Below are 12,706 nucleotides of genomic sequence, written 5' to 3' on the forward strand. Positions count from 1 at the left end.
CTTTTTAAAACCCCAGAAGGGCAGTGTTCCTTTAAAACTCAGAACGAAGGAGCTTTCCCATGTCAGTGGTGAACAGTGACAGTGCACTGATTCCCGCATTGGTTTCCAAAAGCCTGTGCCTGTTTTCCTCCTTGCCTGGTTTCCAGATCTCCTCTTTTCCTGTACTTAATTCTCTTAACGCAAGTATTTTAAAGTTCTGTTCCTACTTTTCTTCTATTGTCATTTTTAAACATTTCTTTTGTGTCTGCCTTCATTTCTTTCTCTCTATTCCTTTAGGTAACTGTCCCTGTTGTCCATTTAAGCCTTTCTTCCATCCTGATTCTCCTTCCTGATCCCACTGCCCCTTTCTCGGCCATCTCTATCTGCCACCTGCTCTGCCAGGCCCGAGCAGTGCCCTGCCGCCCTTTCCTGGGGGCTCTTTTTTCTACTTCCATCTCAGGACGCATGTGTGTTTTTCTTTCTGTCCCTGTCTTCTTGCATGCATTACTGTGGCCTTAGCTGCATACTTCATTTTGGAAAAAGATTTAAAGTTTTAGCCGGGCGGTGGTGGCGCACGTCTTTAATCCCAGCACTCGGGAGGCAGAGGCAGGCGGATCTCTGTGAGTTCGAGACCAGCCTGGTCTACAGAGCTAGTTCCAGGCAGGACAGGCTCCAAAGCCACAGTGAAACCCTGTCTTGAAAATAATCCCAAAAAAAAAAAAAAAAAAAAGATTTAAAGTTTTTTTTTCATGCATGCTGACTTAAACCCTAACTTCTTAATTCCTAAAGTTGCTTGTAATCAGTAATGAAGAACAGTCTAAAAAAAGAAATTCTTAACTTTTTAACCTAAAAATGACATTCTGATAGTTAAAAACAGGAATAAAGGTGTTGTTTAGAATACATTTAAACATATCTTAAGAGGTATAAGAAACATTAAATTTTTAATCAAATAGCCATTTGTTTTTTAACTAGCAGCTAAAGTACAGGTAGGTGACTTTTGTATTGAGCCTACCTAGCAAACTTACAGTGAGTACCAAGTGTGTGTGAGCAGTTTTCAAATCTCCAGCAACTATTTTGGTCTTTAGTTTTCCCTAGCAGAAAGTTCTCCAGCAGCAACAGTTATATTTAGGCTTCTGGTGTCTCAGGACTGTGAACTGGGAATCTGCCTTCAGACAGGAGCTTCCTCTGTGGCCCTCCATAGCTTCTGGTCTGTTATTTATAAAAGGGAGTAGAGAACTCCAGCTACCTCCATGTCTTAATGTCCAGCGCTCTACCCAAAGTATGCCTTCTGAAGGCATGGCGTCCAAGCCTCACTTGAGCTATGTGAAGTGAATAGGCCAAGTCTCACCATCTTCTCATCAGGCCCGAGAAGCACGGTGATTCCCACAGCCATACTGAGTGAGTCAAACTCGGGTCTGACTTCATGAGGGCTTCCCTAGGAAGTGTTGAAGAAATTCAAATGTAGGAGCAAGGCAGTGAGAAAAGGTTTTAGGATGAAATGGGAATTAAACTGGGCTTAGAAAGGACCAGAAAAGGAGGGAATAGAACCTTCCAGAAAAGTACCATGGAAAGAAAGAAGTATGCTGTAGTCTGTCTCTACAGAGCAGGGTGGTCTCTCAAAGACTCGATGAAGGCAACACTTGGAAACTGCGTCGTCTCCCTGAAATGTATACTTACAAAGGCTGCTTCCACCTTCCAAACTGTCCCCCAAATCATGGGCATTTGTGATCTGTAGTCTAAAGAATGACAAGCTTAAATAATCACCAGGAGCTGTTTGCTCGGGGTTCTGAAGAATTCTAAGGTAATAGGGAAATACAGAGTCATCACAATATGCAAACAAATTATGTTATAACAAATTGCGTGTATGTTCTCAGAGAGCGACAAGGTCATTCAACCCAGGAAGGACAAGGCTGTCTGAGGACAGTAAGTGTGTTTTCCCACACATGAGTAGATGTTAATGTTTAAGCTGTTTAATTGGCTCATCTGAGACGGGTCAGCACTAGACTATTGTAGCACAGATGTGCTAGCTGGAGAAATGCCTTGTTTTTAGCCCTTTTCTTTGCTGGAAAGTTTGAAAGGTAAATTACTTGCCTGAAAACTAGGGAGTTTATACAACCTGTGATTGCTAAATAATTTGGGATTGTATATGAAAACTATCAAGGAGAAAAGTAAAAAATAAATAAATAAATAAATAAATAAATAAATAGATATTCTAGCCAAAGGGTCTTTGGGGTGTTTTTAGAGGTGATGGGAGTCCCAGAAATACTGACTTGTTTACAAGTACTTCTCATCAGCGTTCTTCTGGCCAAGCATCGTAGGATGATGAGGTGCAGAAGCCAGCGGAAAGGCCTCTGTTCTTCACAACACCCCAGAGGGGGGCTTGCAAAAAGAAGCCTAGAGCCATGGACAGGACTGTCAGGGAGGCCCTGAGAGGACCTCACTGTAGCTGAAGAAAGCAGATCAGGCCCAGCAAGAGCCAGGGCGATGGCACAGCCAACAAGAGGGAAGAAAGAGAGAGGAGTCTTGGAAATACAGCAGCAGCAATGAGTTTGGAGAAAGTGGACATTCTTCAAGAAACTACAAAGAATCTGCCATGTCTGGAGTGGAAGATAGGGGATCATATAGAGAGAGCATGGTCAAGCATGCAGAAGCCAGATTAAAGAAGGTACAGAAGAAATTTGGGGTTTCTTCTGTAGGCAGAGAACCAAAGGGTTTAAACCGCAAGGGTTTTCACAGTTTTCACAGTTAGATTTGCTGTGTTTTCTGAAAAAAAAAAAAAAAAAAAAAAAGGAGAAAAGCCCGGGAACTTGTCATGCACCACAGTGCAACCCTACAGTCCAGGGTAATTTTACACCCAGACACCCATCCTCACAGGGACGGATCCTGGGCCCTGCTTGCCCCTTCGTGAATCTGCAGCTGAATGGGGGCATAGCTGGAAGAAGTTAGGGCTGGGATTCCACAGAATAGGGATTTACGCCATTAACAGGATTCATCACAGAGTTAATGCTGTTTTTAAGCGGTGTTTTCCCGATAAAGTGGCTGCAAGGCTTGGAGCCTCTGCAGTGTCCCTTTTAAAGGCCAGGCTGGGACTCCCAGACGACCCTCCCTTTATAGCTACAATGTAATTGCTTGTCCTCTGGAATAGGCACTACCCGTTCTGATTTTTGTCTTACTAGACCTAGCACTGAACTAACTTTTGACTGACCCAGGTTAAAACTCCATCATTGCAGATAAAAGCCTGTTACCTCTGAAAACTGTCATGACCACGTGGTTACCTGATCAACAGCTTATAGATTCCTCTACCCGCTCAGAAGTTGCCTATGAGAAGGGACTGGTCAGCTAGGGGTGTAGCTCAGTGTTAAAGTGCTTACCCAGCATGCACAAGGCCTGGGTTCAACCTCCAGCTCTGGAAAGAAAAAGAAGGGGGGTGATAATCTCTTTCCTGCCTGTCCATAGTCATTGCAAATGCCGCCAGGCAGTATGGGAACGCGTTTTGAGAACAGTATCAGTAGATGCTCTGATTATTGTCTCACGCTTTGTTAGCATTCCAAAACACATGGTTGCCACATTGTGGTGTCTGTGTGTTCTCCCAAATAAACAATTTGCTTCTGGAGAGCAAAGCTTGGGTCATGTTTGACTTTTTGTCTTCGGAGCTAGCACTGGACTCAACCATAAGAAGCCCTCAGACATTTGTTAAGTGAACGCTGAGTCTAACTTGTTGCCATATATGAGGACTGGACTATGCCCTTATGGTTACTCAATTTGAGGAGCAGACTCAGGACCACTTAGCCTCATCCCCTGTGTGAGTAGTTTGTCATTTTGAACCCAGTCTTGGGACTGGAGAGATGGTGAGCAGTTAAGAGCTCTGTTGCTCTTGCAAAAGGACCTGGGTTGGGTTCCCAGCACCTACATAATGGCTCATAACTAGCCATAACTCCACGTCCAGGAGATCTGCCACCCTCTTCTGACTTCCATGGGCACCAGGCACACACGTGGTACACGTGTACAGATATACAGCAAAACACTCATACACAAAAATAAAAGAAAGTTTCTTTTCCCCAAAACCCCACTGTTCTATCTGAAGGAACAAAGCAAAGGTAAATGGAATGAAACCAGCCAGTGCAAAAGTATAAAGTTTCTTAATCTTTGGCTCTATGCTCTTGACATTTAAAAATAACTGGTGAGAAGCTTTTTAATGACTGGTTCTGGAACCCTCGTCCTAGGATAGTTAAATCAGTACCTTTGAAGATAGAAGCCTGGCAGGGGTGGTTTTTTTAAAAAATGCCCAGCTGATTTTCACATCTGATGTGAGGGTTCTCAAACTACTTAGAAAAATGTTGCTTTAAAAAAAAAAACCCTCTCCCCTTTAGGAGGGTTAATATCTCCACATAAGGAGCTGTGGGAGATGCAGAAGAGCAGAAGGCATCTCCCACTGATGTCCACCAGGGAGTAAACCCCGCCGTACCTGATGGTGCCGTGTAAGAGCAACCATGAGTGTATGCTGAGTTGTGAAAAGTCATAGAAAGCTGACTTGAGACTCTCTGCAGCCCCGTAGGTGTTTCAGGAAGCTTATTATTAAAATAAAAGACAGCCTCTGCCCACAAAAGGTCAAGTGGTTGCCTAACAAACCCGGTGCCAAGCTTGGCCAGTACTAGGGGTCTGAAGATTTCATTCTCATTAAAAAAAAATCACCAAGCTCAGCATTGGACATACAAGGTGAGCCAGGCACCCACTGTCTCATACCTGAGTCTCCTCCCAGTTCAGTCAACAGACAGTTTTAAAATACTGAGAGATGCTGAGCCGCTGTGTAAGGCTGGTGAGCTAGGAAGCAGCACGTTGAAACGCCGCATGCTTCTGCCGCAACTATTTTAGTCTAATCCAGTAGTGAGTCGTTCCTGAGAGAGGCACAAAATGAATAAGAAATGCTCTTCAGAATCTAGAAAAATCTGAAGAAGAATGGTTCAATAATTAGAACAATAAAGTAGACTAGCAAAATAATTGTTTCTTGAACAGGGCATGGTGACACCTAGCTGTAATCCTAGCACTCAGAAAGGTATCAGGCCAGCCTGGGCACATAGCAAATCCATCTCAGCAAACAAAATAAACATGTTTCTTTCAGGAGGGAAATGTTCTTAAGTTAGGGTGACTTGGAAATAAGTAGGAATGGCTGTGAAATCTTTTAACAAGAACTGTTTACATTCTCTCGGGATAAATCATTTCGGTTCGTTTTCATCAGAAATGAGTTGCTGATGTCGGGACTCTGCACTGAGCTAAGAATCAGATCTTCTGGCTTTTGCACAGATGTCACCACCATCCCATAATTTGTCTTCCCAGTTGTGTGAGAACTTTAATACTGAATGTCAGGTCGACGGGAAAGCACTTGTTTACTTTTGCTTATGCTTTTCAGTCCTGCATCACAGTGACATCCCTTGTGTGGCGTGGCTCTGCAGGTAGGAAGTTTCCGTCTTGTACACCTGTGCCGAGGAGTTATTAGTCAGAACTAAATTTCTGTCTTTGCCTTCAAGTAAACAAGTTCTGAAAATCTCACATGTAAATGATTAGTATGTAATTAATTCCGCACAAATGCGTTGCTCTGATTGGTCCAGTTTTATAACCAGTCACCAAGTGGATAGGACTGAGTTACTGGGATGTACAAGGTTAAACTGCCAGCGCCTCCGGGATGGCTGAAAGGAATTCTCAGTCTGCATGCGTGCCCTCACAAGAGACCCGAGGGCAGGCAAGCTTTAATCCATGCAGTGTGTGATTTATGGAGCCCCGGAGGTCAGGAGTTTATTATACCCCACATCATAATAACTGCTTTGTTTTCCCTTTAAAAATGTAGTGACCAAAGCATGTTAAAAGATAAATGGGTGAGCCATTCCTTGCTATTAAAGGCCCAGCATTGCTGCGGAGTAGCAGCCCTCTTAAGTGTGGTGGTGTTAAATCTGAAGTAGTCTGTAAACTGAGAGCCCCTCCTTGCCTCTGGGTCTGAGATTGCTGTTAATCAAAATGTTGGGCCTATGTAGCAGTGGCGTATGAAACAAACAGATTAAGCAGACAGCTCCTTTAATTCCTGGCTTTCTGTGTTTTTCAGATTTGTGAGAGAGGTCTCTTCCTGTAGACTTGGTTCTGTGGCTCACATGCCTAGATTTCATTTATTATACCAGAGCCAACGAAGTCCAATAGTTGCAAGGTTGTCTCATGCATCGAAAGGAGGAAGGTACCTTTTTATTATGCTAATAATTGACAAAGACTGATAAAGTCATTTTGAAACATGAATAATTTCTATCTGGAATAGGTGTTACAGAAAAATCTGTATTGGAGGCAGAATATAAATCTTTTTAAAAAAAAATAGAACAATGAATTTGTGGAAGGATTAATAACCCAACTAGATTAGTGGGATAAGTGAAGCATCAATATAGAAGTATTAAATAAAATTATTTTGAAAACCATGTGATTCCGGCTTAGGTATTAGCTTTGGTGTAAGAGTTTGGAGGCTGTTAGGAGCTCACAGCACAGGGCCTGAGCTCCTGTGGTGTGTAAGGGCCTTTAGCAGGACAGCCTTGTTGCTAATGCACTTTGTGGGGTGCACACTAGACTGCAAGAGTGGGGGGAGAGGCCTCTCGTCACACAGTGCATTGCTTTATTCACTGTCTCCAGTGTCCACTGCTGTGACCAAACACTGTGAAGCAAGTTGGGAAGGGAAGGGTTTTTATATGGCTTACACTTCCACATCACTGTTAATCATCAATGGAAGTTAGGGCAGGAACTTGGAGGCAGGAGCTGATGCAGAGGCCATGGAGGGAGATGCTTACTGACTTGCTCCCCATGGCTTGCTCAGCCTGCTTTCTTATAGAACCCAGGACCACCAGCCCAGGAATGACACCACCCCATCAACCACCAACCAAGAGAATGCCCTACAGCCAGGTCTTGTGGAGGCAGTTTCTCAATTGGGATTCTCTCCTCTCAGATAACTCTTGCCTGCATCAAGTTGACATAAAACTGTCCCGCACACCAAGTGAAGCAAACTGCAGATGTTCTGTAGAGTCCAGGAGGAGAGGAATTGCTTAGGGCTCAGCATCAGCCTCAATAGTAGAGACTCTTGCTGTGTGGCTGGCTTTCAGAAGCTCTTTACTGGGCGAGTCTGCCATGGATTGGCCAATTTTCAGAAGCAGGAAGTTGTTGCTGGTGATTGGCTTTCAGAACAACTTGAGCTGTCACTGATTATTTAGACCTAGGTAAGTCAGCATTAATTGGTTCAATCCAGTTATGTTTCCAGATCTATTTACTGGTCCTTTGTTTCCATGGTTACTGGGGGGAAAATGACCTTTTTCAAGGAATTGGGCACTCTCAAAATCTAACACCCAAATAAATGCCACTGGAAATTTAAAACACAAGAAAACCAAGCTCTGTAGGGAAATCCACACATGTATGCAATGGTTGTAGGATGCTTTTTCTAATTGACAGAGTTTACTGTTAGATGTCAAACAGGCTCTCCCATATATCGTGGCTCATACCTGTGTTGAGATCAGTTATTAAAGTTAGAACAAACTGCATTGTTAATGGTAGCACATAGTGATTCAAATGTGGTTTACCTCATGTAAGTACAGTGTAGGTCGTTGTGGGTCACTGATACTCACTGCATCACCATGCCCTTCTGAAGTAGAACAGAAGGAAGTAGTAATGGTCCATTTGCTACTGAGTCACCAACATGGCAGTTGTGTAGTAGTTTCCTCCCAAAGTCTCCTTAGGAATCCTCAAAATCCAAACACACTCATAGGAGTTTTCCACACAGACAGATGTCACTCATCATCTTTGCTGCTTCAGGGAAAGGAGTGGGGGTTCCTCACTGGAGTTTCCGACTGTGCCGCCTGCCCTTGTACAGACCAGAGGAAATCAGTATCATGTGTGGGCCCGTCTCAGAGTTGCAAGGGATGTATGCCAGGTTTTATTCCTGTCTGCTGTGATGAAGGAAATACATGTGTAAGATGCACTGATACTAACTGAATTTTTAATTAAATAGCTAGTAGAAAATTCTTATCACTTTTGTTATTCACATAAAAACTGAATTTTTCTCATTCCTAGTTCATCCAGTTGCTGAAGTCTTTTGACCCCTCGTTACGGCTGACACCTCCCAATGGGGGCACAGCTGATCACTGGCGCAGCTCCCTGCTGCTAAGGATAGCTAGCTTATGACCACTTAGGAATCAAGCACATGCTGATACCTTAAGACCAGTAAGCATTCGCTAAAGTAGGAAGGCAGGATAGTGAAACTTGCCGTAATCAACAGTAAGAGGAGAAAATTAGTTCATGGAGTTATGCCAGAAGTTCCGGTGCCTTTTGGATACAAAAACTCAGCTCGTCCCAGAAAAGTCAGCCACACAGCATCTGAACATCACTGTTGTATTTTAAACATTTGTCTCATAGAAGCACACTTTTTGTTCTGTTTGTCGCTGCTTATTTGGTTTTTGTTAATTTGCTAGTGCTGCTGGGGAATCGAACTCAGGACCTTGTGTATACGGGGCAAATGCTCTACCACTAAGCTACACACCAGCCCTGACACATCAGTTAAAGGTGGGGCTGGGTTTTGTTTTGTTTTTAGCATAACCCTTGCTTTTGACCCTTTGGCCCCCTCAGAATACAAACATCAGATAGGTCTGGTTATTGGCTGGCATCTGGCTCCACAGCTGGCTCCCTGTGGTTGAGTGTACTCTTCAAAGAAAGAGGACAGAGATCCGAATATGGTTTTAGGAGACTCCCAGCTAGAAATCAAAGCCTCTCACCCAGGAGGATTCTGCAGTGAGCATGAGAGTAAAACTCCCAGCAATGCAAGTAGTGGGACAGGCAGGCATGTTCTCCAGAGTTTTGTTTGGTTTCTGTTATGCAGATCTGGGGACCCAAGCCCAAGACTTTGCACATGCTAGCCACTCTGCCACCGAATAGAATTCCTCCCCAGCGCTTGACTTGTGTAGAACCGCTTTCCTGTGGACCCGGCTCCTGTAAGGAGCGGCCCCTCCTGGTGCTCCTGGCTGCTCCTTCTCTGTGCGAGAGTGGGGAACCACTTTCCTTTGGGTTCTCAGCCTGAGCTCACCCAGCCTTTCTCCTCCTCCTCCTCCTTCTCAGGATGTCACATGTGCTCCAGTTTGAAGACAAAACCAGGAAGGTGAAAGACGCAAGCATGCAGGATTCGGACACATTTGAAATCTACGATCCCCGGAATCCAGTGAACAAAAGGAGAAGGGAGGAGAGCAAGAAGCTGTTGAGAGAGAAGAAAGAAAGGAGGTGAGAGGAGAGTGGCGAGGCCAGAGCTGCTGATAGCCTGCAGTGCATGACTATCTTTGTGACAGCCATCGTCCCACCGCGCACACGGTGTGAAAAGTACTTCTGAACCTGGTCTCCAGTTCAGAAAACACATACTTTGTTTTGTAAATTTGAGATGATGTGAGCAAATGCTTTTGGTTACTGATATTTTTTTTCTTATTTGACCTTTTCTATTGCTGAATCTGAAATAAAATCAATTTATTTCCAGTTTAAATGTTAACCGTTTACAGATTGTATAAACCTGTTTTTGCTTCGTTACCCTGAAATGTATGAAAGCTTGTGAGTGCTCACAGAAAGAATAAGAGGAACTTCCCTGACCCTTTGATATAAAATAAAAATTATAAAATAAAGACATTAACATTGATGAGTCTTTTATATAAACATATAAAAATACCCAGACCAGTAGGACTCTTGCTTTAATTCATGAGGAACCCACAGGCAAATCAGTATTGTCTCAGTCCAGGCTATTGCCTGGGTGTTATGAATGCATTCAGGACACTGTATGCTGCTGCCGTGCTCACCAACACTACATCCTCATGCCGGCCACCTGCCGCTCTCTGCCCCCATCCATCCGCACAGCAGCACCGGGAGCAGGTAGGTGCACAGGGACCCACACCACCCGCAGAACACTCTTGATGCAGTCATTCACACTGAGTATTCCTGTTGCCTATTTTTAGTTCTAAAACCTGCTTGCTAAAATTGTACAGCAGGCTAACTTCAATCACCTAATAAAACTGCACCAGCCACGTCTTTTCAGGAGAAGTAATGAAATTGGTTTCCTCTTCCTAGAGCACCGGTTCTTCAACTGTGAGCCCAGGTGCAGCCCTGGCAGCAGACATAAGGAAGGAGAAACCCTAGTCCCTGCCTCGCTGCCTGCCGGTCACCACCAGCACCCTCCCCTAGACGATCAGTGTCTAGGGAACTTAAAACTGTCATATCCGATGGCCAGAAAGCTAGACTCCTAGGTCTGTACCCTGAAGAAGTTTTCAGACACTGTTCAAGATGAGGAGGTGCTAACGTATATTGAAGCCTCATAAAGCGGAATGTAAGCATGTTGTAACATAGCCTCACTGTGCAGTACTTCATAACGATGAAGACCACTAAACTCTGGGGATGGATCTAAAGGAGCAGTGTTTGCCTAGCATGTGCCAGGCCCTGAACTAGATCCTCGGGGTGACTGTATCTTAAAAGGAACAAACAAAAACAGCTATATAAAAATCTAAAGCAGATAGCAATCATTTGTATGCTGGATGTGCACATATGTAAAACCAGTGGTTACTTCTGAGGATGAGAAAGGAGTGTCTGGGGGTCACTGGGGTTTCAGCTAGAGAGTAGGTGCACGGGTCTCGTCCTGGCACGTTCTGGTGTACATGGGACTCTTGGTGTTCACAGAATGAGGAAGGAAAATATCTCAGAGGAAAGAAAGGTGTGAGAGAACTCTAGAGAATGTCAGTCAACTCAGAATTTTGGATGATCGAGGCAGGATTTGGTTGTCCAGATATCACTGCAGTTCTTTTTCATTGACATATATTCCTTGTACATAGTAATAGGTTTCATAGAAATTTTCATATGAATATGTCATGTACCGTGACCGTATCCACCCTCTCCCTCCTATTCTCCCCTCCTTCATCCAGCTAGCAGCCTCATTTCTACTTCGTATCCTATGTGCTTATACTGTCTTACATGTTTATACAAAACTCTAGGACCCACAAATGAGAGAAAACATAAGACTTGTCTTCCTAGCTCTGTCTCAGTTTACTTAATACACTCTGCTCCACCATCCATTTTCCTGCACAGGACATAAATTCAAAATTTATAGCTGGATAAACCTCATCCTGCATCCATACACTTTCTCTTTATTCCTTCATCCACTCCCAGCTCGGCTGAGCCCATGCCCTGGCAGCTCTGTCTTTGCAGACACTGTGAAGTAGATTATGCCCGAGTCCCTGTGTATTGAAATGCCTTCTCTGCCGTCCCTCCTCTACTGTGACCGCTTTTTACCCACTCAGTATTCGCCCACAGAGCACACTATATTTCTTCCTCCAGTGACCAGAGAATACTTGCAGTTTTTTAAAAAGACGGTTCATTGTTTTATTTTTGAAATTATAATTTAATTATATCATTTAATTTCCCCTCTTCCCTTTCCTCCCTCCAAACTCCCACATATTCCCCGCCTTGCTCTACTGTAAATTCATGCCATCTTTTTTCAGTAATTGTTATTACATTCATACATGTGCGTGTAAATATATTTCTAAGCATAACCCGGTCAGTCTGTATAATGTAATCTGTGTGTATGTTTTCAGAGCTGACCATTTGGTATTAGATAACCGATTGTGCTCTTCCTTGGGGTAAACAATATCTTTCCCTCTCAGCATTTCTTAGTGCGTTATGCATGGTTATGTATGGTTATGTATGGACTCACCACCATAGCCCACATTAGCATGTCTCTTGTCGCTGTCCTTGTTCAGCTCCTGTTTAGGCAACCACATTGGTGAGACTTTATGGGTGTAGCTTCTGACATCATGAGGTGGACACAACCTCACAGCAAACTCCCTGATCTCCTGGCTCTCTTAGAATCTTTCTTCCCCTGCTTCTGTAAAGTTCCCTGAGCTTTAGGCGTGGGGGTTGTTTTGTAGATGTATCCATTGGGATTGGGCTCCACAACTTTATTGGGGGATCCACAACTTTATTGGGGATCCACATTTTTATTGGTTGCATTTTTTTCTGTAATGATCTCTGTCACTTACAAAGAGTTCTCCCATGAGGTGAAGACTACAGTATATATACCAGTATAAGGTCAAATATTTAGAAAGTAGTGAGGAATTATGCTGGCTTAGTAAAGTGCTGGTTATAGGTTTTCCTCCAGGATCCATGGATAGCTGGCTGGGTTTCTAGTACTGTGCCTGGTTTCCCTCTTGTTGAATGGGTATTGAGTTCAATGAGAGGGCTGTTGGTTACCACAGAGGGACGTGTGCGAGCCACTACAGCACTCGGGTTTACAGTATCATGCTGGTTGGTGTGGTAGATTGGTCTCAGAGCTGGGGAAGAGCTGTTGGCTGCTCCCCTCCTCTGGAAGCTTGCGTAGCACCTTCGGATACCATTAAATGACAAAGTTAAGTTCTTGGTTTAGCTAAATATTCATCTTATTTTAACTACAAGAATCAGAAGATTCTGAAATGTAGTAGTGATTAGAATGTTGTGGGAATCCGCCATTACAAAATCGAATAAATTTAACTAAGTAAATAATTTTCAAAAGAATAGAAAACTAAATTGTGTATACTTGTAGTCACAGAAAAATGTTTAGGCCAAATAAATGAATGGGGCGGGGGAACTAAAAGAAATGTGAAAACATTAAAAATAGCCTTTAAATTCACTTAAGTTTTATATTTGGGTTTATTTTTTGTTT

At 43.5% G+C, this 12,706-nt stretch overlaps 1 protein-coding gene across 3 annotated transcripts in view; it reads left to right on the forward strand.

Annotated features, from left to right (window-relative positions):
• Nucleotides 1–9,645, forward strand: part of Cwc27 (CWC27 spliceosome associated cyclophilin) — a 173,016-nt gene extending 163,371 nt beyond the window's left edge. For all 3 annotated transcript variants that reach the window (XM_041663434.1, XM_041663433.1, XM_041663435.1), the window contains one exon: nucleotides 9,103–9,645. In XM_041663434.1, the coding sequence (XP_041519368.1) occupies nucleotides 9,103–9,265 (163 nt within the window). In that variant the 3' untranslated portion in view covers nucleotides 9,266–9,645. The remainder of the gene's footprint in view (nucleotides 1–9,102) is intronic.
• The last annotated feature ends 3,061 nt before the right edge of the window (nucleotides 9,646–12,706 follow it).

Source organism: Microtus oregoni, unplaced genomic scaffold (assembly GCF_018167655.1).
Source record: "Microtus oregoni isolate MIOR12 unplaced genomic scaffold, Mior012 000014F_ref0000157, whole genome shotgun sequence".
NCBI lineage: Eukaryota > Metazoa > Chordata > Mammalia > Rodentia > Cricetidae > Microtus > Microtus oregoni.